Here is a 25,213-nt window from a genome sequence, read left to right on the forward strand (position 1 = left end):
TAACTGGAAAAAGCCTTGGAAAACTTGTCTATCAATTATCTACTGTATGTGAAAGCACTCTGTGAATTTAAAGGCATTATATATATCTTAATTATTATTTCCGCTACTTTAAAAGTATTTGTATAATGGATGTTGGAAAAAGTTTAGGCTTCTAAAGTCATAATTTCACAACATGCCACAAGGTTAAGGATTGAGAAGTAGCTGGAAAAAAATCTCAATGCCCCAAACAACAAAAATAATTCGGATGAAAAAATCAAGGAAATAAATGTCCTTCAGAAACTCGTATTTTAGCCTTAATTTTAGAAAAAGCTACCCACACATTTGGTTTTCCTTCCTATCAGGGAAGATCTGTCCTAAATTGTAAGTAATTCTGATAATTCTGCTTCTTAGTAACTTATGTCAAGCAATGTATTTAAAAGCTACTGGTACAGAAAATAAACCCACATATCATATTAAGAGGTATGCTATTAAATAACTTTATATTAAGCGTAATTGAGCCAGTGCTTGGTAATTAATGGAAAAGGTCAGTTAGAGACCCAAATAAAAGTTTAAATATAAATTAAATCACTATTTTAAAATGTATTTTAAAAATGGAAAGGCCTTGCTGATTAGAATTCCACATTATCATTTTTGAATGAAACACAACCTTGTCCTATAGTCTACTAATCTAATTTTGATTGCCTTAAAAAAAAAAAAAGAGACTTAAGATACTCGCAAAGCAATCTGAATTTCTGTCGCAATCTTTCACAAGTTTTTCACCTATACTTGACTTTCAGGTACTTCTTAAGCATCTTATCTTTATAAAGTCTCTCGAGAAATGTAGCTTAGTTTTAATAAAACAAATTATTCTTAATCTTAGTTTATACAGCTTTAAAAGTAAAATTATATAATTACAACAAAAATTACAAGAGGCCAAAATGGTTTGGAAAGTGGGCCAGTGAATTGCTGGAGCCAGCTCCCACCAGTTCACAAGAGCTAACTGAATGCATCTTTTCCCAGGTCTTCATTAATGACCTCACTTTGGTAGCTTGACATCAGCTAGGAATCGGCCATGCTGGGAGTATTTATACCACTGATATCAGCAAACATTTTAAGATCGAGGCTTTTCCCCAAAGAACCAGGTGTTAAACATTTATCGGCACACAAGTATTAGGCATACAGGTGTCCCTCAGTATATGAGGGGGGTTGATTCCAGGAGCCCCCAAAGATGCCAAATACACTGATGCTCAAGAGCTGTATGTAAAATGGTGCAGTACCTTACAATGATGGGTTCAGTTGGCATCTGCATCTGTGGATACAGGGGACCAACTGTACTAACAAATGGCCTCCTGACCAAGACTCTTCCAAATCCTCTAGGCTTCAACCAAGATATTTTTTAAGGGAAATGGTTAGGCAGAGTATGGTTAAGAAAGTTTTTGCTTTATCTTCAAGAGGAGCTAATGGAGGAAAATCATTGTTTTTCATATGTCTTTTAAGTGTTACTGAAATGACACATTGAGTCACATTTTACTTTGACAGAAGTGAACAGATTATTATTCTTAAGTGAGCTGTCAGGTCTAAAACCCATTGATTCTGTATTCTTACCGTTTTGTGATCATTAACAATCATAAGTTCCAAATATTTCATTTCTTCAAACACACCACGAGATGGCTGTGGAAAATAAAAATGTATGGTTAGAATGGTGTTTGATAGGAAATACCTCTGATGCTGACTGTTTTGTTGTAGACTGACTTTAAATTTCAGAAGAACTCCTCCCTCAAAGAAACTTGGCCAGGGAAATGAAAAAAAGTGACTACAAAGTGTGGGCAAAAAAACAAGTATTCAGAAAAGAACTCTGTTTATTTGTGATTAAAGTACTCATCCAGATAGAGAGGAGCACATGTTGTTCTTATATGGCTTTTATATGTACAAATATTCTAGACAAAAATGTTCAGTATAATTCTGTTAAAATAATTAAGTCTCAATTTCTTTGGCATTAAGATATGATAAAACTACTCATATCTATGCAATACCTCAAGAAAAACAGCACAAAACTTTAATAAGAATAACATAGTACATCTAGAACAGGTACCAATACATTCATATAGAAACCTTAATTCAATGAAGTGAAATTTTCATAATAATCTACTAATTCTTAACCACACAACTTCTCAAAGGAACAAATGTCGACAATGACAACATTCTAAATTCTTCTAAATTTTGATAATTACTAAATAATCCTTTAAGAACAAGGGCTAAGTATCTTAGCTGTCATTTGGACTTTTATTTCTTTTTCAGAGTTGGAAAAGTACATGGTCATTGGTCAATTTATATTTGACAGGGGTAGGCTGCTGTGAAATGTCAGCAGCCTCTATAAGATTTATTACCAACTACATCTTCAAGAGTAAGTAAAAAGAGATCTCTGAGTTTTAAAAAAAACTGAATCAAAAATCCCCATAGTACAAACACAGGCTTATAAAAGAGAAGATGATCTGACCTATAGCTAAGTTTTTGATGGCTGGTGGTCTAATTTTTTTCACACACAAAGAAATACATTCAGCAAAACATTACAATGTGCAGTTTTCAGTATAATTACTTATTAAGTTATCTAGTAAATTACCATGTAATCTATATGCTTTGGAATTAATTTTCAGTTACATAGCATTCACCATGTAATTACTAAACAGTTCCCATCATTACAGCTTTCTAATCTATTATGAAAATAGGCTAGGAACATAATTTCAGTTACGAAGCTTCTATACGTTTATCAATACATGGGAACTATAAGATAGTTGTTGATTATATAATTACATGATTCTTACTTAGTAACTGTCATGATACTAATGGCCAAATAGATTCATTCTGTTCAGAAAAACACATCCAGCTTCAAAGTTTGGGGTAACTGTTTTTAATTTGAAAAGAAATACAAATAAGCTTGATTAGCCAACATTTCAAAATCTAACTCTTTTTCTGTTCAGATTTTTTAAAAAGTCGCATCATTTTATATTATGATAAGTCACATAGAAAAAAACGAAAAAGCCTGCTGTACTTTCAATAGAAAAAAAAACAAGCTGCAATTTTCATAAGAATAACGCTTTGAAAACAGAGCTAAAACAACACATTCTTTATTTAGATGTCATCAGGATTCACAGAACACCAAAATCAGTTTATATCACTTCTAGGGGAAAATTGAATTAAAGGCAACATGCCCATCAGACTGAAATCATAGGGGCTTGGGGTTTTTGGTTTTGTTTGTAAGAGGAAGTTGTCCAACTCTAAACTGCTTTAGGTACATTTAGTGATGTGCACTGAGTGATGACAGGTGTACAACTTAACTGAGTGAAATAGCCCCGTCTGTGACTCAGTGCCACACTCACATTCACTGCTCTCTTCCGTCTCCTTTTCAACCACCGTAATTCAGGTAAAAAGGGCAACTGGTCACTGCTTTCCATACCTGTGTAAAAGAAAAAGAATACCAAAACTTATGTTTGACTGCATTTCAATGGGAGAATGTTTTTAAAATGTTACGTCAAGGAATAGCGGCATTGATAGCATACATCATCTCAAAATCAAAATAAACTAAGGTGAAAAAAAGCATGCCAATCATTAAATATTTCACGTTTTCATGGTCACAAATATAATTCAAGGTATAATTTTCTCCCAAACCTTATGTAAAACATAACAAGCTATTCAAGACTCCATGGAATACGCGTATTTGAGCAACAACCCACCTGACCTTGGATATCTGAAAATTTAGAAAAACTCTACTATGTTTAGAATTAAAAATTATATATGGCATAAGCTTTTGCATAAATTATGAAAGACTTTTGGTATTCATATACAGAAGTAACATCACATACCCCAACAGTCCAAGAGCTTTTGCCAAATTAGCGTGCTTAAGTGCCTCAGGACCAGAGTGTAAGAGACACTACAAGTTGGTTAAAGAACAACAAACTTCCAGGAAAACCTAAGGATGAACCTCCCTGTAAATCACTCTGTTAAACCTGGCCACAGCCTCCAGTTTAACACAGCTTTACTTCTGGGCTTCATATTTCAGTCTTTCCATCAGAAATGACTCTCCACGCTTCATTATGTGAAAGCCACAGTTCACTCCACTGCCCATCTACACTGCTCACACTCCAGATCTCAAACCAGTTCCACTTCCCAACAAGCCTGCATGTCCACCGAGTTCCACCAAGTCAATGCTCCCATTACGTAAAATAGAGTGGCTCCTGTAACTAAAACTTACTGAGATTCTTCAACTGCTTAGAATATTGTCCCGCCAAGGTCTTCTGGATGATATGTGGTCGACCTGTGCTTTTCTGAAACACAAAAAATTGCAATCAATTAAAAAGGAAGATGTGATCACACCTCTAAGGAATAGTGTTAGCGTTTTCTCTAACATCCTTCCTAAAATGGAACATGTATATGCTAACGCTTTAGTTATCAAAAATGAACAGCCTATGTCGCATTGATACTTGAATTTTAAATAAAATAGAGCATCATCCAATTGCCCCAGTGTAGACAAAACCATAGTTTCATTAGCTACTCTTAAACCTGAGCTTTCTTCAAAGGCACGAATAGGAAATTCACAAGAAAGAAACACAAACGGGCAATAAATATATTTTTAAAAAGATGAATAATTTAATACTCCTTCAAAATGAAAATAAAAAGATATACGAGTTTTGGCCAACAAGTTGGCAAAGGTTTAAAAATTACAATAACCATAGTCAATTATGGTTGCAAGGCAAAAAACACTCTTACAAATTGCTGGTAGGAGTACACTGATAGCATAGTTCAGAGAAAAAATTTAGCAATTCTGTCAACAGTCTTGAAAATATTCATATCCTTTGCCCTAGATATTATACTTTTAGAAAAAATGCAATATCCATCACTATTATTAGCTTCCATTACTGAGTGCATAGCATGTGCCAACTTAATCTTCACAGGAACTCCATACAGTGCATATTTTATCCCCATTTTACAAAAAAAAAATTGAGGCTCAGAGAGATACATTATTGAGTTAAAGTTATATTACACAATAATGATCCAATTTAGTTTTTTAAATGTGGGAATGGATCATTGAAAAACTGAAAGAATGTACACCAAATGGTGAAGAAAAGTTATCTTCTCTACAAGAGAAGGATGAGGTGATGGTGATGGATAATTATTATTTAGTTCAGTATTTGCTTATGTTCTTTTTCCAAGTTTCCTACAACATTTTATAATCAGAAAAAAAGTTATTTTAAAAGGCGTTCTTAATAGATTACATAAAAGACTTACAATAATTAAGAGTTTTGCTTTTCATTTATTACTTGAGAAATAACATGAATTCTCACTAGAAATACTGCATCCATATTACTTGACATTATAAAGCATTTTGAAAATTAATAATAATACTAAACTAAGAATCAAAAAATCTAAATTCAAGGATAGTGAACTCTTAATTCTGGCAGCAGGTGAAAAACCATAGCTGCAGTGATGAAACTCACAACTAGATTAGCAACACAATTTTAAAAACTGACTAATTTACACTTTCAAGCACTGCTCCTTTCTCGCTACCCATGGTGAAGATGAGGATAAATCATTACACGAATGAAAGGCAGTCAGTAGAAGGAAGGCAAAAAAGAAAAGACATTAAGCATATATCAATCAGCTCCTGAAGAATACGATTCTGGGTTTAACAATACAAAACCAATGCTTTAAACATTATGATAATAACAGTTTATAAATCTCTTTAACAGTTGAATAGACATAGGCACATATATTTATTAATTCATCAAACTTGTAAAATTGCCCTATTAGGGATGCATTAAAAATTATCGCATTTTACTTATTTAAAAACTCAAGGCTTAGGGAGTTGTTATTTTGAGTTTTTTTGTTTTGTTCTTTGGTTTTGTCTTAGAGTCACCGGGCCATTAATCAATACCAAAAATCAAAGTCAACTTTTTGCTGTATGAGTCAAATAATTTTGCTGTATACAAGTTATCTACTTATAACTGGAAGAGAGGAAAAAATATTTTACTTAATCAAAATGTCTTTATCTCGGTGTGGTGGGCATCATAACCTGGTAATTTTTATAATTACTAGTTGAAAAATAATACTGGTTTACTCAAACATTAACCATTTAAAATTTAATGACTTTTCTGCCTCAAATTTGAAATTACCCCATATTCACACATACATTGCCACATAAAGAAAATAAAGGTTTGTCTGTTCAACTATTACTATCAAGCCTGAATGACTATTTCCTGCCTCAAAATGTATTTTATCTCCATTTGAAATCTCTAAATATAGAAAACATGTTCTGTTCCCCATCAAATGCTTGCAACAGCCTGACTCTACCACTTTCGAAATATTATTTTCCCTTTAGCAGTTCTTTTCACTAATATGACTTCCCTACTGTTACCTCTCAGTGTCTTCATCTCCTACCATTCTCCCCTTGTCCACTCTTTTCCAAGCTAGCTGGGTTCCTCACAGTTCCCAGAACATACTGGGGACACTCCTGCCTCAGGGCCTTTGCCTTTGCTCTTCTCCTGCGACACTCTTCCAGCTCCCTAATTTCCTGAAGGTCTTCATTCAAAATTCACCACCTCATTGTGCCCTACCCTGGATAGTTAATGTAAATTTTAACTCTCCTTTCCACCTTCCTGAATTCAGTTTTCCTCCTTAGCATGCACTATCTAACATACCATATGCAATCACTTACTCACCTATTTATTCCTGCCTCTGCCCCTATAGACTACAAGCTCCACTAGGCTCAAGCTCCAAGTCCACTTTATCCCCAGCACCTAAAACAGTACCCAGCATTCAGAAAGCCCTCATTACAATATTTACAAATATACATCAAATTTTAAATTTGGTTGCATTATAAGAAAAAAATTTGGTTGCACTCTCTCAGCAAGCCACATGATTAGAGTACATCATTTCTTTTTTTTTTTCTAGTTTTATTGAGATATCACTGACACATAGCATTGTATAAGTCTGAAGGGTACTGTTGTGTATTACATGCCTGGAACTTATTTATCTCATAACTGAAAGTGTGTACCTTTTGATAACCTTTCACCTATTTCTCCCACCAGCCTCTGGTAACAACGAATCTGTTCTCGGCTTATGAGAGTTCAGTGTTTTTAGGTTCCACATGCAAGCGAGATCATATAGTATTTGTTCTTCTCTGGCTGACTTATTTCACTTAGCATAATGCCTTCATGATTTCTTATCTAGGCTGCTAGGCTGTACATGACTCTCAATGTTATTTTCTTCCCAATCACAAAAGAAAACTAAATATTGTATAATGTAATCAATGTTCAACCCACAAATTTCCCCCCTGAAGATTCTTAGACTCATAAAAGTTATGGACTTGCTTACAGTCATGGGATTATCTAAAGGCTGAGAGAATGAAAGCTAGTTTAAAGGAAAAGAAACATCCTCTCTGCTCTCTCAGTAGACTGGAAAGAACTGGTCTTACCTTCAGAAAACTTAAGTGTGATATCTGTTATTATCCCTCACGGGTATGTGACCTGGGATGTCCAATTTAAGCTTCAAAACTCACGGTATCATTCTAAGTTTGAAATAAGGTGCTATAGATAAATGCACTTTGCAAGCAACATGATTGTCTCTCTACTGCTCAAAAAAAAAATGCTGGAAAAGTAAAACATCATAAGGAAACTGATGTCACAGTCAGACGTACCTCATCATGAATCAGCTCCAATGGTTCTATCATATACACAAAGGTGTCGTCTTCAAACATACCACTATGACACAAGGATCCACAGAGGAGAGAATTAACAAATATAGCAAACGGTATGTCTTTTAAAATAATGTATCTGAATAATACCTTTATAGTGCCCCAAGTGAATTCACATATCTGTATGGACTCACGCTGTGGTCCCAGCACTGCACTAGATAGCATATAGGCTACAGAAGGTGTAAAAAATTTATACCAAGAGCATACTCATTATACTTGACATAATTAATTTTTGAAATTAAATGGACAGATAAGATCAAACTGGGATAGGACTACTGATGTTGCCCCAGTATCTCAAGTTATTATCACAGAACTATATACAACTAGTACAAACTTGTTACGCAAATCCAGTATCATCTGTAAGAAAATAGGTTTCACACGTGTAAGAGTAATATAAAACCGTCTAATTCTGAAGAAGCAAACAGAGGTATCTTTATGCTTGCAAACTGTGAATTTCCATTAAGAGTCTGTGTCGCAAATCACATTTAATTTTGAGGCACATCGGATTTTTTACAAAGTGTGGCGGTAAGATTTTCATGGTTCTTTTCATCACATGGCCACAACTAGACCCTTACATGCAGTGCTACTGTGTTTGAGGCTGAAAGGCACCTGCAGATGCCTTTTAAGAGCCTGCCTGGAAGCCAAAGCACGAGTTCCTCTCTTGCAAACCTCACCCTTGCCTGGCTACCTCCTACTTATCCTCAGGTTAACCTGGCTGATAGGTCCTCTGGGACACACCTCTGGGAAACCTTTCTGGACAAGATTCGGACATCCTAAAGTCCCTGTCCTTCCCCTTCACAGTACCTACCAAAATGGCAATTAAACAGTAATCTGTATAATCATTTGTTTAATCTCTAAGTCTCCTGCAAACTCTTAAGTGTTAAGAGAGCAACGACTTTGCCCTCCTTGTTCATCACTCCACATCCAGTCTCTAACCCAGGACTGGTACAGAGGAGTCAGTAAAATATCTGTGAAAGGAAAGATGGAAAGGGTGAGTTGATGAAAGCAAGTTCGTTCTCCCATTGGAGAGTCCCACGTACTGAAGTCCATTGCAGGTCGACAGAGCCACCCTGGAGTTCTTGATACCTCTGATGCTTCCGTGGTAGTAACAGTGCTCTCCACCCTGCAACACAGAAGAAGACTTAATCGACAAACTCTGCTCTCTGCATCATGGTTCACCCTTTGGGATGCTTCTATAAAGCAAAAAGAAAGGCAGGGGTGACCCTAGAAACTCCTCGTGGTTGATAAGAAATCTCAAAGAGCACTAGGCAATTTTTCAACTTTTCTATAAGGATCAAGTGTATAGTAAACGTAATGAAGGAGAAAAGGCTTTAACAGAGGGGTAAGACACCAATGCAACTGGACCAACTGACACACCTTTCTTCAGCATGGAAGGGCGTAGACACCTACCAGATATGGAATAAAGTCTATGTAACTGAGGAGAGCCTCCCCAAAGGTGCTGTTTAAAATCATTCTTGATGGAAAACTACGTAAAACTTTATTATTTGCTTTTCTACCTTTTAAAATCAGTTTCAAAATATTTTTTAGAAATAATACACGAACTTAGTTTTCAATGTCAAACAGCAGCTGTAAGGCCTATTTAAAAAAACACAGCAGTTTCCTGTCTCCTTCTCTCACCAGCTCTTTGGCAACCTTTTTTTTTTTTTTTAAACACTTTTAGCTGTTTCTTCTGTTGTTTACCCACATATTTCTGAATGGAATATTTATACTGTTATGTCCTAATTTATTTCACTTTAGAAATTATCTTCCTAACATAGACTCTTGAAAACCCCTTTTGCCCCAATACATTCCAAGACACATCACAAGTTTTGAGTTAAATTGGTATCTATTGTTTGTATTATGACTATGAAAATATTGCTCATAGCCCTGCCACTATGATTACATTTTGTTCTTGCTCCATGTAAAATTTTTTTGAGAACTTATTGCTTCTCCATGTATTTATTGTCTAAAATACTATCTACAACTCCTCTCCTGTGGCCAAACGTATCAGGTGATCTGTCATACCCATTTTGTTCCTGGGGACATTCCTCTGTGCAGCTACTGTCCAGGACTTGTCTGTAGCATCATCCCGGAAACTCCTTTGTCCCCTTTCTGTATGGAATCCTAGACCCCATGACTTCTGCATTCATGGTCTCTTTCTCCCCTTTTCTGGAGGTCCACATCCTCCTGCAATTTCTTGGGAAAGTATCCATGGAAGATACATTTGGTGAGACCGTTCATGTATGAAAACTTCTTTTTCTGTCTTCACACTAGATTGATGATGTGGGGGGGTAAAGAACTCTAGATTGAAAATGATTTTCTCTCGGCATTTCAAAGGCATGGTGCACAGTCTTAAAGCTTCACCTTGCTAAGAAGTGGAAATTATTCTAATGTTAGACATTGTCTGTACAATCTATTTTTCCCTTTTCAAGAAGACCATAGGAAATTCTATTCATGTCCATTTTCACAAAATCTCATGATGTGCCTCAGTGGGGGATGTCGCTTATTAATCGCACTGGGTTCTCTGTGGCACCTTCAAACCGAGACAATGCATGCACTTCCGTTCTGGGAAACTTTTACTATTTCTCTGATAATTCCCTCCTTTCCATTCTTCTCCATAAACTGAGCTCTTCTACCAGAGTAGAGAAGGGATGGCTGCCTGGCTACACGGCGTAGGGAGTAGATCAGGGATTTAAATACCATCTCCGTGTAGACTTCCAGCCAATCTTTCTGTTTTCTGGCACCTTCAATTCCTCGGTCTTTCTGAGTGAAGCAACACAGTTGGTTTGGCTCTGCTTCTTTTTGCCCCACTGGAACTTAGCCGAGCAAGAAAAACTCAAACCTAAGACAATCACCCCCTCACCCATCTGCTTTCTAGCTCCTACAATTTTACGGACACGTCTTAACAGCTGTCTTCTCTTCTCTTGTCTGTATTCTTGTGGGTCTGCATCCTTTTTAAATTCCTTAACTGTTATTTGAGTGGGTTACTATGAGGAAATAGAGATAAATATAAGCATCAAGTCGACACTGTCTAAACCAGAAGCTTCCCATTTCTTTTCTTAAATAGAATCCTGACTTTGACTCTTTTTTGTTGCTTTACAGTCATCTTGATCACTGCTTATTCCACTGTATTACAACAGCTATTTAAGTGCCTAAGGGGGGTCACTCACACATCAAAACACCACTCTCCAACCAACTCAGTTTGTTTCCTTTTAGTAACTGTAGTATAAATTTTCAAAGTTGGTTGTCTAAATTTGGAATTATAATCTTGTTCGTAGTTTGTGAAGGGTTGCTTTTTGGTTCTCAAAAAGCAACTCTGTATATAAATGTTGACTTTTATATAATATGTCAAGTTCTGTTTGCATTTTCAACTTTGGAACTTATAAGGACAAATGGTATCACACATTTCAGCAATTTGAGAATCCAGGTCAATATTCTGCAATTAAATTCCAGACTCTTCACATGATTCTAAAAACAACCATAGGTAACTGTAAATTCCATCAAGTCGGTTACTTAGCACTTTGTGTCACACCAAAAGGCTATCTTAAGTCAGGTGATTGTTAGAAGTGCATAGCAAACACTGTCATATTTACCTGACCTTTCTAAGAAAGCTGTATTTTTAGAGTTTTCTACAAACATTTTTTTCCCCAGAAAATACTTCCAAGTCCTTTCCTAGATTTGAGTGTCATTCACTTGCACTGAAAACTTAAGACTGATGCTCTCTCTCAGCATAAAGGTCATTGGTACCTGTTTTAATTAAGGTAGACTATTACCTGAAGGGAACTGTGTTATAGTTCCCAGTATATCTGGGTGTGAATCACCCTATTTTCTGGACTTTAAATGGGACTTGCCGTAATATCTAATCCCTAATGTTTTACCATCATAAGAAAGCTTTAATATCTAAATTGTGTGGTTATATCAAGTACTATAAGCAATTTGGCAGGTTCAAACTTAATAATATTAGAGGACTTTGTGAGTTTCTTCTTGATAAATTTATACCAAGTTTTTGAGAGCGCATTACCAGAAAAACACTATTTGGCAACTCTCCAGATCTAAGCAGCATTTTGTTACTACCACTACAAAGTAACATCTTCAGGCACTTCCTATTAAATACATCCCAGTTGAGAAGAGGCAGTTCCTCGTGGGTAACAGGAATGACAGGAGCGGGTCAGTGCAGAGAGGTCTCATTAATGAGAACACTGAATAGTCAGCTCCGCCCAAGGATCTAACCCTCCTGCACACTCACACCTCACAGTAACTGCTGTCTCTGTATCCAAATGAGGAGACGGTCACAAAGCGCTAAAAGGCTCTGCCGAACACAGCAAAAAGCCAACTGAATCCCACATCTTCACACTCGTAAGTCAGTGTTTCTTTCTCCAGTCAGGAAGGCTTCAGAACTGGCCAGAGATTCCGAGACCACCACCTGTGAGTGGGTCACAGGTCTCTGACTAGGCAAACAGCAGGCAGGAGGACCAAAAAGGGCTCATTCAGCACAGGACACAAGTCTATGTGTGTCCCCATGGGCATCAGCATTTTCAGATTTAAAACTGTCAGTCAGCTACTGAAATTCAACAAAAATGGAGCACCTGATAAACGGCGATTATTGGCTAGTCAGGGGAACTTAAAAATCCTAGTAAGTATGTGCCCCAACTTTCTCAGCCCACCACCTCCACACAAAATTCCACAAGCCAGAAAATGCTCAAACAGCCCTGCTGGAAACCATCAGGCCACTCCTGCAAGTAATGAAACACTGAAGCCATGTGCATCCTTTAACACACTTCCTAATCAAATGTGGCTGGGGCAACAACTCTGTGAGTCTAAGTGATAACAACTTGGAGGGAAAAAAAAGACTTGGTTCCCTGGTATTACTGATTGAATGACAGGAACGATTTGATTCTACTCACATCAAATAGAATCTACTAGAAACAGAACCTACTGTTTCAATATAATTTATTTTATTTGTGTCTGTTTAATTTTCTCATCTGCTTCAGGAAAGTTCAATTAGCCGATTATTATCTTCATTGCTTAAAAGACCCTCATAAACCTGGGCATTTATGATGACCAAGTACTGATATTTTCAATCGACTCCTGTACATCTGGATAAACATTTGAAAAGAAACTGCATAGGCCTCATCTCACAGATGTGCATATTATGATATTCTAGGTCCTGAATATGGTCATTAAAAACTCTGACACTACATTCAAGTGGTTATTCTATATGCATATCTTTAAATACTTCAAACTTATCAACCAGCAGGATCCATCAGTCTATTTAAAAAAATCACTAGGCTGGTTGCAAAAGAGGAATACATTTTAAAAAATCTGTAACACGCACATATTTGAATTTGAATATTGCGGAATAAGGATACGAAAAAATATTTCAGAGAACTGGGGAACTTGCAATCCCAAAACCAGTTTAATTATTTACCTTCATTAAACTCAAGGGAAAGAAAATGTTCAAGCTTTAGAACAGTTTGGCTGCACTATGCATATCTCTAATGCTATATAAATTTTTAATAGTTCACACTAACTGTACTGTTCAAATTTAAAATAGCTTCGTGAGGAGCCAGTGTTGTCTGCTCTCTTGAGTTCATGGGGAGTTTTTTTTAAACCTTCCAGCCAGGAGCCCTGCCCACAGAGGCCCATTCCTTCTAACAACAATTCTTGCCAAGAAGCCTTTGTGGAAGAATTAGCTTGAGCTGAACCATGATGAGGATCTGATAAGGAAAGCACAAAAAACACACTAGGAGGGCGACGTGACTAAAATGGTAAAGGAACAAAGGCTGGGAATAGAATATAGAACCCACAAGGGCAGGGGTTTTTATCTGCCTGGCTCACTAAGTGACAAGACCAGTCTTATAAGACCAGAGGATTTGTGTTTGTTCAGACAGTGGGTAAATCAATGCCCATTTCCTACCTGAGATGCTTTTTATTTTGAGGCTCTCTTTAACAGAGTGCAATTCAGTGGTCTTTAGTATATTCACAGAGTTGTGTAACTATCACCACTAATTCCAGAATATTTTCATCACCTCAAGAGAAAATCCTGTACCCATAAGCAGTCATTCCCCACTCCCCCTTTTACCTCCCATCTTCCCCCAGCCCTTGGCAACCACTAATCTACTTGCAGTCTCTATGAATTTTCCTATTCTGGACATTTGAAGTAAATGGAATCACACAAGATGCGGTCCTTTGCAATTGGCTTCTTTCATTTTGCATGATGTTTATAAGATTTATCCATGTTGTAGCATATATCAATCAGTATTTCTTTCCTTTTTATAGTTGAGTAATATTCCTTTGTGTGGATATACCACATTTTGTTTATTTACTCATCAACTGATGGGCATCTGAGTTGTTTCCACTTTTTTGCTATTATGTATAACGCGGCTATGAACATCCATGTACAAGTTTTTGACTGGACATATGTTTTCAATTCACTTGGATATATACCTAGGGTAGAATTGCTGGGTCACCAGAAAACTATCTTAACTTTTGAAGGAACTGCCAAATTATTTTCCAAAGCAGATCCACCACTTTACATTCCTACCAACAGTGTATGGGAACTCCAGTTCTCCGGATCCCTGTCAGCACTTTTTATTATTTTTTTTATAGAAGAATAGTCAGTTTACAATGTGTCAGTTTCTTGTCCATCTCTTTGATTATGGCCATCCTAGTGGGTTTGAAGTAGTAGCCACCTAAGTTTAAAACCAAATGAGAGAGGGACACAGGACTGAAACAGAGATCAAAACATCACCTTCAGTTTCGATAGTGCAATAGTGGAGGAGAGAATGAGCTGAGAATCCAGTGCATCTGCTAATGCTGCTCCATAAGTTAGCCAGACTTACCCACCACGGCACAGACAACATGGGATAACCAGAACCTACCCCAACCCACCCACACCCTCACCCTCAGGGGCTGTCACAGTACAACTCTGAACACGGGAAATGAGAAAATGTGCTCTTCCTGTAGGGAGGTGGCTCTCACCAACAAAGGGGAGGAAGGGACAAAATACTTCCCACCAGTGAAGTTGCTTTTCCTTCCCTGGGCAGAAATGAGCATGGGGACAGGAAGAAGCCAAGGTGAGAAAATAGAGCTAGGAAATGACATTTTCTCCACCCAATAAGCAGAAAGATTAGTAAAGGGAAGTAGGGACAGAAGCACTGTATCTACCTATTCAGTCTGACACTGGTGGCTAGGAGGCAGTTCTTTTTATAAGGAGAAGAGAAACCAAAGTATTAGTAAGCACTTAAAGTTAACGGTTCACTTACAAGGGATTTAATAGAAATACATTAAATTTGAAAATAACTCTTATACCATCCTATTGATGCCTAACTCCTTTAGAAGAACTGAAATACTCAAAATTAATTTATTTTTAATAGGCTCACCATTGAAGTTGACCAACAAATCAACCAAGTTGTTTTGTCGTATGGTGTGTGCAGAGCACTGCTAGGAACTCTTAACAAATCTATGGCTCTGTTGTCGGTGCAGAACAAATCTAAACCTTCCATCTGTTTGCTAATACGTAATGCCTGGCACCTATTCTATACTGCCTACATAATTCGTTGACCTCTCCAGTTCCCGTATTTGTTTCACAAGGAAAGAAGCTGATTTAACCCACTTTCATTCAATAAAAGTAAAAGCTAAAGACGTTAGCTTCTTCTTAGCTAGAAGTGGGAACTAGATAGGGGCTTGGTAGTCATGATGTGGGAAAACCTAGGCAAGTTTCTTCAAAGTGTCATTCATCATTTTGTTTGAAACTCATTCCCAGAATATTTTAAATGTCCACATTTATATTTAACTTCAAAGCCAAGCAGACTATTCATGATTGTGTTTCTCTCTAGTCATGTGAATTAACTGTGTGTGTGTGTGTGTTTTGTGTGCATGAACTTTTGTCCAAAAAGTTTGAAGCCTTTGGAAGAATGGTTGTACATGCATAAAAACAGGTTTATTTAACCTAATATGTAATTCTTTCATATTAATTTCCTTTTCTGTTACTAGGTACAAGGATTTTCTTGAACAACATGGAAGGCAATGTGAAGTACAAAAATATCCTTTTAAAAATATGTATGTCATGGTAGTAGGAGCATGAATTTATATAAACTTTCAGGAAGAAAAACTGTCAATATGTAGCAAAAGCCTTAAAAATATACCAAATCTTTAACCCAGAAACTTTCTATTCTCAAAATTAATCCTTAAGCAACTATTAAAGAAGCATTCAAAATGTATCTGGAAGGCCTCTCCTTAAAGTTATTCGTATGGTGAAAGATTAGAAACAATCTAAATGTCTATCACCATGGGCTTAAACAGATTATAGCAAATGAATTGGAAATAGTATTATACATTTTTTTAAAAAATAAAAGTTTAGAAGATTTTTAAAGCATGCTGAAGTGTTTATAATACTATTAGATTAAAAAATCCTCGCACAAGATAGTGTGCACCATAACATCTCGGGGTTTGGGATAAATATGTAGATACATACCCATAAAAAACAGACTGTCACCATTAATTCATTACCTATAAAGCAAGTTAAGTTTGGGTAGACGGACTGTTTGGAGAAAATGAGTCATAAATAAGAGGAAAGTGATGAACACAAAAACAAACTGCAATGAATCCTCCTTTTGCCAGAGTTAAAATACCCTCTGTTCTAAATTTCAGTTACAACTGATGTGAGATTTGTCATGTCTTACTAATGATAAGGCCTCCACTTGGGACCTCAAATGACCTCTAGAAGCCAATCAGCTACTCCATTTCTTAAAAAAGAAAACAAAACAAAAAAGAGAGACCTTCTTAGCGAGAAGTTTGAATCAGGTCACCATGGCCTGCAAAGGTGTCTCACTTGCTGAGTCTATAAAGGGCTCATGCAGTCCTCTCTTCTCCAGACTCCCGACTCAGCACCCGCAGTGCTCAGGGCCCCGGCACAGCAGACCAGAGCTCTGGTTTGTACCAGTGCCAGGCAGCGCTGTTCCCGTCTCAGTTTAGCATCCCTGCTCACTTGCCACAGCGTTCACTTTTAGGGAGATTCAACAACCCGCAAGATGCAGACTAAGGCAAGAACTCACAGACTAACAAGACCGATGGACGGAATTTCTTAATCTGGGGCATAAAATTCAAAGGTTTGGAACTCACGTCAAATTACAAGTGTGCCCACTGTTATTCGGATAGCTATAAATCCTGAGAAATGCCATCACTCCTGGGCAGCAATCACAGTTCAGGATGCCTATAAACATTTGCTGAGAGGCTCTCAGACTGACAAGCCCAGTTCTCTATGCTGCCCGGCCCAGCAAGCCCACATCTGAAAGGCCCACTTGTGTGCCAGTGTTCATTAGCGACTGAGAAAAAACAAATCCGGTCACGTTTCCCCACTTTGTTTTGTGTCCCTGCTTGCTCCCATGCCCGTGGCATCCGTGGACGCTGCTCAGGCTCAGTGGCACTCTGTGGACTTCCTAGAGATCAGAGTCTCTGCATGTAGCCGCCCAGGGATCTTCTCCCTGACTGGTGGAGATCACGGTGCTCCTTAGGCACAAGTAATCTCTCTCTCGTTTTAATCTAAACCCACTTCTCCTGACTGATTCTCCGTGAAGAGAACAGTGACTCTCCAAACGAAGGCAGTCACACACCCAGCTACCTTTCTATTACAGTGCTTGCTGGCCTTGAGAAGATTTACTTGTCCTCTTCGCACCTCAATTTCTTCCTTTGCACAGCAGAAACAGTAATACCCACTTCCTAGAATTGTGACGATTAAGATGGAGAATGTTCCCTAAATCTTCATTTCCCCATCTGCTCTCTGTCCTTCTTGGGCACAAGTCACTTGGATTGGTCACTCTAGCAGCCCATCCAGTCTGATCGTTCAGGTTCTCTGACCGTGTGCCTGGCTGCCCAGCGCTTTAAGGTGCTGCTATGGAAATACAGAGCTCCTGATACACTTACCTGTGTAAGATGCTGTAGGTACACCCAAAACAATAAACATTTCTTTATAGGCCTGAGTCTCTAATGTTATTTCAAACATTTATAAGTTTTAATCAATATCTCCTACATTTATTTTAAATTTAAAAATAGTAGCCCTGTACAAGAGGCCAGATTATTTTAGTGACACAGACAACCAAACAATGCAGGGTGCGGTGAACAGTTCTGTGATTAAGTGTATTTATATGACAGGATGTCCATATGCTATTGACCATACCTTAGAGTACTGCGGTTTCCCATTTTCGTAGTGAATCTCCACATAATCAGAAGACAGCAAACCACTACAAAGGAAAGAGAATAGAGTGATTTCCACATCTAAGGCACTCAGAGGTTTAAAAATAACCAGCTCAATAAATGAATGTGAGGGCCATGTGTTAACCACAAATGGTTCCAGTCCAAAACAGGGACAAAGCAAGTGATCATCAAGCATCTCAAACGTCATGCAGCAACAAATCACTCCTCAGTCTGTTTTTAAAAAAGACAAAATATAGATCATTTAAAGATGATCTCCTTTTATACACACATTCATCATTTGATTGATAACGTTAATATGGAACAAACAAAAAGGCAGGTAACGGGAGAAGACAGGTCCTATAAAAATACCACAATTAATGCTCTAAATAATTGGAATCTCAAAACAATCACTGAGGAAGAGTATAGAGTAAAGGCCAGACAGAAAATATCTGAGGCTTTTCAGGCCACACGGTCTCTGGAGCAGCCACTCAGCTCTACTGTTGTGTCACATTAAGTAGCCACAGGCAACATGGCTGTGCTCCAATAACTCCTCATTTATGGGCACTGAAATCTGAATTTCACATAATCTTCCCATGTCAGAAAAGAATTTTCTTCTTTAATTTTTTTCAACCATTTGGAAATTTAAAAATAAAAAACATATTTAGCTTGAGGACTGTATAAAAACAGGAAGGCTGGATTTGGCCTGCGGACCGTAGTTTGCCAACTCCTGGAACAAAATAACGGTTACGAATATGGATTTTGAAGTCAGAGTGGGGTTTAAAACCGCATCCAGCTCCTCACTAGTAGTGCGACCACAAGTAAGTTACCCAACTCAGCCTTTACAAGAGTCAAATGGAGACAACAAAGAGTGTGACTCTCACAGACACCAGGAGGATTTGATGAAAGCACACGCAGTGCTCAGCGCTGAGTATGTGCCCAGTAACGGGCTGAGGCTGTCACCATTCTTAACTCAACTCCTTCAAACACACTTCTCCCTGTACAACGTGGGAAATACCCAGCACGTGCCTCCGACAGGGCGCTGGACTCTGACGGCATCTGGGTTCCTGTTTGGGCTCTGCCACTAGAAACACTGCTAACAAGAGAAAACTCACATCGACGGAACACTTGCTGCATCCCAGCCACTGTTATAAGGACTGTAACGGTATGACTCATTCAATCCCAACAGTAACTGAAGGATGACAGCAGGCTCCATGATGAGCCAGATGTGCGCCCTACATTTAGGCCTCCGTTTCCTCTTCTGCAAAAGGCAGGGTTGCAGCAGGCAATGCCTCAGGCCCCTTCCTGCTCTGACATTCAATTTCTGTAATTCTGCCTACCAGGAGGTTTACTGTTAGGAAACCCTGACACGACTTCTTTAACAGAAGTACGAGAGGAAGGACCCAATGATTTTGCATCATGTTGAGAGTTGCACCTGATGAGGTTCTAAAACGACCCAGGGAGGAGGGCTGAGGAGGAGGCTCGGAGCCAGTCAACAGAAGAGCTGGGAGCCACATTTGTGCCTGGTCCAGCCTGGCTCCCGCAGAAGCTGAACGACAACCTTTACAACACGGAAATAAAGCAGACACTTGGACCGTGAACAGGTTTCTCCACTGAAATTACTAATCAAATGGGTGTCTGTGAATGATTCTACATTTGAAACTAACCTACAGTACGTCCACTCATTCCCTTTTAAAAATCTCAGTAATCACAAAGGTAATGACAATTCTTAGCTCTATATACTTGGGAATAATAGCTGAGAGGGTGCAGAAACTTCCAGTTAATGAAGTCAGCCACCCAGCACTGTGAATGTACATAAACAGCGTTGTTGATGGTAACGTCTCTCTGAGGAATGTTTCCCACTCATCAAGAGGCCAGGAGGTTGCACTAACTGCATTTTAATCACCTCTCTCTAAAGGTAATTCGTTATTTTCAAAATTCTCCACCACACGATCCCCGGAGCATGTCTAACAGTTGAAAACAAAGGTATTTTAGGTCCCTAGTTTTGTCTGTAATTACAAGGGCAGGTAAGAACATTCTAACCATTAACCACCAAACCTGATAAAGATCACTTTGATTATCGCATTCTTGGCTTGTCAGGGGCCTTTCCCCCACCATGGACATACCTATTTCTAGTATCTCCCACATTTGAGAATCTTTAAGAAGACGACTAGCTACTCTCCTGTGAGCCTATGACAGACCCTGAGATGAACACAAGACAGAATGTACCCCGTCACTCCACTCCACTCTCCCACCTCCTATAAATAGCACCACGTCCCCATCTGCTCCATCCTTTCCTCTTTTCGGATCATAGCAATCCCTCCCTTAAAACAGTTTCTCTCACCTATCACAGTGTCTCCAGCACCTGGCAAAAAGCCTAGTGTAGCTGATTAACATTCGCTTAATCAACATTTGCTAAGTGAGCAAACATCTACCAACATCCGCTCTATGCCAGGCGGGTACCAAGTGCTGGGAAGTTGGGAAGAAGAATGCAACTCTGACACTGAGATCAAGCAAATCGGCATAAACATCTGAGATTAGTCATCTCACCCGAAAATATTATTTGTAATCTTCCCGAAAGTGAATTAATATCAACTGAAGTGTAATCTAATTATAAAAGTCTTAAAGTAATTTTGAAATAAGAGACCTTTCACTGATGGGCAGGTAACACTGAAAAGGAAGAACTGAATCATTAATTTGCGGTGGTGTGTCTCCAGCCCCACCCTGCAGAGAAGGAACAGGTAATCGGTATCTCTGGATGCCTGAAGACTCATTGTCTGGCAATCTCTGCCTGCATATGCTCTCCAAGGCCTTTTCTCCACCTCTGCTCTCTGTAGTTTCTCTAGTAGAATTTCCTGTTGGAAACAGAATGTTCTAACTTGCCAATATTAATCTATTTAGCAATTATGGTCCCAAACATATTGTCATTTTACTTTGTTGAGCAGCCAACTGGGTGTTTTGGGGGAACCAAAGGAAAGAAATTTCTAAGCATTCTGAAATATATATCGTTTTTTAGTCATTTAAGTTACAGAAAAGCTATATACCCCAGCTACTACAGCACTTTACATGCTGGTGAAAAGAGGGCTGACCTTTGGCATAAGGAGATAATTGTATGATGGAAGTCAAAGCAAAGTGGAAGAGAGTGGAAAAACTGGAATAAGGAAATTCTCTTTTGATTATTGTTATGAAACTCACTCACTCAGCTCCTTCGTGGTGAATCTGCACCACAAAGGTAGTAAAAAGAACTTGAACTCTAAAGTCAGACAATGTGATTTTACTCAAAGTATGATGAACAAATGTAAGCACCCGAAGATGCTGAACTCTAAGAGCAGGAGAATGGCAAGACTACTAAAACATGGCAAATGAGCAAAGAATCAGATCAATGACGGGGACTGTGGCAGACATAATGCTGAGTCTCCACCAAATTCCGTTTCATGTTCCCCTTCCTGGCACAGTAAGACTACATTTCACATTCACTGATGAGCTCTAGTAGTTCTCCGCTAGCATCTTTAGGATTTTCTATGTATAGTATCATGTCATCTGCAAACAGCGACAGTTTTACTTCTTCCTTTCCAATTTGGATTCCTTTTATTTTTTTCTTTTCTAATTGCTGTGGCTAGGACTTTCAAAACTATGTCGAATAAAAGTGGCAAGAGAGGGCACCCTTGTCTTGTTTCTGATCTTAGAGGAAATGCTTTCAGCTTTTAACTGCTGAGTATTATGTTAGTTGTGGGTTTGTCGCACGTGGCCTTTATTATGTTGAGGTATGTTCCTTCTATGCTCACTTTCTGGAGAGTTTTCATTATAAACGGATGTTGAATTTTATCAAAAGTTTTTTCTGCATCTATTGAGATAATTATATGGTTTTTATTTTTCAAATTATTAAATGGTGTATCACACTAATTGATTTTTGGAAACTGAAATATCCTGCCATCCCTAGGATAAATCCCATGTGATCATGGTGTATGATCCTTTTAATGGATTGTGGGATTCAGTTTGCTAGTATTTTATTGAGGATTTTTCATCCATGTTCATCAGAGATATTGGCCTGTAATTTTCTTTTTTATTTTGGGTATATATATATTTAAAAAAACAAAAATAGTCATTTGAAAAGATACATGCACCCCAAAATTCATAGCAGCAATATTTACAACTCCCAAGATATGGAAACAACCTAAGTGCCCAGCAACAGATGAATGGGTAAAGAAGATGCAGTATATATATGCAATGGAATGCTACTCAGCCATAAACAAGAAAGAAACGTTGCCATTTGCAGCAACATGGATGCACTTGGAGAGCATTATGCTAAGTGAAATAAAGCAGACAGAAAATGTTATCACTTACATGTGGAATCTAAAAAATACAACAAACTAGTGAATACAACAAGAAAGAAGCAGACTTACAGATACACAGAACAAGCTAGTGATTGCCAGTGGGGAGAAGAGAGAGGCAATATAAGGGTGGTAAGTGGGAGGTACGAACTACTGGAGGATAAAACAGGCTCAAGGATGTACTGTAAAACACGAGGAATATATCCAATATTTTGTAATAAGAGTAAATGGGAAGTAACCTTTAAATTTTTCATTAAAAATTTTAAAAATTTTCACTGTAACACACTGGACTTGTCAGGTCATGACCAGCCCTACTCCTTGCCACATGATGTCTTTGTTCTTAAGAAAACAGTAGCACAAATATCCTAAATTCGATTCTCAATAAATACGTAAGTTACTTCCATATGTGTTCAAACTGGGACTAGAACAGAAGTCGACATTTACGTGAACAAACAGTGAAGGATTAATTACGTCTAGGAAAGAAAGGAGTGCCGCTGATGTCCACTTTCATAATGTCATAATGTAAGTTCACCCATCTGATGATCTTCTGTTTGACCAGCGCTCACCTTCTCAGGATTGGGAACTCTGATCATCCTAAATGGCCCTGGCAGATTCACCCACAAAGTCTCCTGCCCCTGCTCCCCCTCAAGGCTCACAGTCATTCATTTAATGACAACAAACGCTGATCACTGTGGGCAGTGTCAACTTCGTGGGACATCAAGGATAACAGCATTGGACCAGAAAGCACCATGCCTGCTCCCTCTTTACACTAGAAGCTTCGTTTTTCCCTTTTAGTCACATAAATATTTTAATTTGTTAAATAATTACTCTAAGGTGTAATGAGGAGAGACACAGAATTAAAGCTTAGTACATTCATACAAGCATCAGCTCGTAACTACGATTTTCCTTCTGTCTCCACATCGCTTTCCTGTTGAAAACAATAGACTTAAAAAGTAAGATGATGTTTCAATCATCACTTTTCTCAAGTTTTACGAAAAAGTTACTAATACCACCTAAGGTAATTTGTATACCAAAAATTATTTCAGCTAGAAAATAAATACTCCTTTGGGTGTAAATAATACAATAAGAGTTTTAAGCTGTGTTAAAAAGATTGTAGATGTGGAGAGGCTGAGATGTAAGAGTACAGAAATGATATGTTAAGTGGGTAAAAGTAATTATAGGTTGAATTGAGGTTTTGTGTTAAGTCAAACAAAGATGGCATGCCAGGCAAGGGCTGGGAATGTGGGCATACTTCACCGGAACAGAGCAGCAGGTGGAGAGTACTCCTAGCACAAGCAGGATGTAGGGGTGTAAGCTTCTTTGAGGGTCACAACAGGAATTTAATGAGTTCCTAAACCACACAAAAGGTTGCAGAAGAAATGTTAACGTGTAGGCACTCCTGCATCTCCCAAGTGATAGCCCATGGACCATAATACAGTTAAAAACACTCTAATACAATTGGAATAGGAAACAGAGGCAAGGCTGCAAGTTAACGAAGAGGTAGGTAGAAAGGAGTTAGGAGAGAAATAAGGGATGAACTTGAGGTGATGTAAAGCTGAGGACCCCCACCCAAGCTGGGCTGATCAGCCAACAACAGTAGCCAACTGAAAGTTTCCTCTGAGGAGGAGGCATCAATAGAGACATTTTTAATTAAATAAAAATGAAGGATGTTTAATTTCTCCTCCCCACACCTTTAAGTCATACCATTTGAGGTGGCTGCACATTCATAGGGGGGCTGCCAGACTCTCTACGAGTTTATCAGTAATTTTGAGATTCCTCTTTAACAGACTTGTAGTTACTCTCACATAAGTGGTTTTACCTCCACGTGTCACGAAATAAAAACAATTTTAAACACAGGGGAAAAGGAATCCAAATAAAGATAGCATACCTTTTGAACATAGTTGTACATAACCAAAATGCTTTGGTGCACAATTTTCAAAGCTAATAATGAATATTATAATCTGTTGAATATTGCTAATCCTGGTTCTTTTCTGCATCTGCCCAATATTTGTTTACACAATTATCAAACCAGGCATCACACATAGTGAAGTTGTAGAGAAATAGATATAGATCTATTATCAGCCTTGCCTTCTGGTGACCTTGTTTGGAAGAAAAAACCTCTCCTCCAAGTGAAGTTTTTGCTACTCCTCTCATTTTTCAGTCCATAAAGAAAAACTGGACATTTGTTAATATAATGTCCATTCTCCCCAGGGAGGCATGAAATAGTCAAAAGAATAAACAGGAAATGAATGGAAAAACTACTAGAAATAGTAAGAGTTAAGTAGGGTAGAAAGTTATAAGGTATGTGTACAAAAATAAAATACATTTCTATGTGCACCAGCAAAAATAACCTAGAAATGATCTAGAGGAAAAGTTTCTACTAACAATGACAAGAATGGCAACAAATTTTATATATGTATTATGTGTATGTATATATACAGATATACGATAGATGTACGTGTACTCTGTAACTTTAATGTCGTTCCAAACAAAATCTCAGAACGCTTGTTTAACTTAACAAAATTATTCTAAAGTTCTTCTTAAAGAATAAATGTTTATGACAACCCACACATTTTTTTTTCAAAAGAGAAGTAACAATACGACTTTATGGGGGGAGAGTACAGCTCAGTGGTAGAGTGCATGCTTAGCATGCAAGAGGTCCCAGATTCAATCCCCAGTACCTTCATTAAAAATAAACAAACAAACCAACCTAATTACCTCCCTCTCCCCCCGCAAAAACAATAGGACCTTATATTACTACTGCAGTAAATGAAACATAGAGCACTGGCCTGATTAGGTGGACAACTGAAAGGGCAGACCACAAAGTCCAGAGATTCAAGTTCATATAAAAACTGTAATATATGAAAATAATGGCATTTTAAATTGGTAAAGAAGAGAATAAATAAAAATAAATAGGTTTGGGACAAGTGACTAAACATTTTGAGAAAGTTAGATCCCTTCATCA

The 25,213-nt window shown here is 37.9% G+C and overlaps 1 protein-coding gene across 10 annotated transcripts in view; it reads right to left on the bottom strand.

Annotated features, from left to right (window-relative positions):
* The window catches only part of ADAM23 (ADAM metallopeptidase domain 23), a 216,114-nt gene that overhangs the window by 55,303 nt on the left and 135,598 nt on the right, over positions 1-25,213 (bottom strand). For all 10 annotated transcript variants that reach the window (XM_072961392.1, XM_031678166.2, XM_015240053.3 and 7 more), the window contains 6 exons: positions 17,904-17,967; positions 8,767-8,849; positions 7,670-7,733; positions 4,229-4,301; positions 3,357-3,433; positions 1,585-1,650 (listed from right to left, as the gene is read on the bottom strand). In XM_072961392.1, the coding sequence (XP_072817493.1) occupies positions 1,585-1,650; positions 3,357-3,433; positions 4,229-4,301; positions 7,670-7,733; positions 8,767-8,849; positions 17,904-17,967 (427 nt within the window). The remainder of the gene's footprint in view (positions 1-1,584; positions 1,651-3,356; positions 3,434-4,228; positions 4,302-7,669; positions 7,734-8,766; positions 8,850-17,903; positions 17,968-25,213) is intronic.

The sequence above is a fragment of the Vicugna pacos genome, chromosome 5 (genome assembly GCF_048564905.1).
Source record: "Vicugna pacos chromosome 5, VicPac4, whole genome shotgun sequence".
Lineage (NCBI taxonomy): Eukaryota > Metazoa > Chordata > Mammalia > Artiodactyla > Camelidae > Vicugna > Vicugna pacos.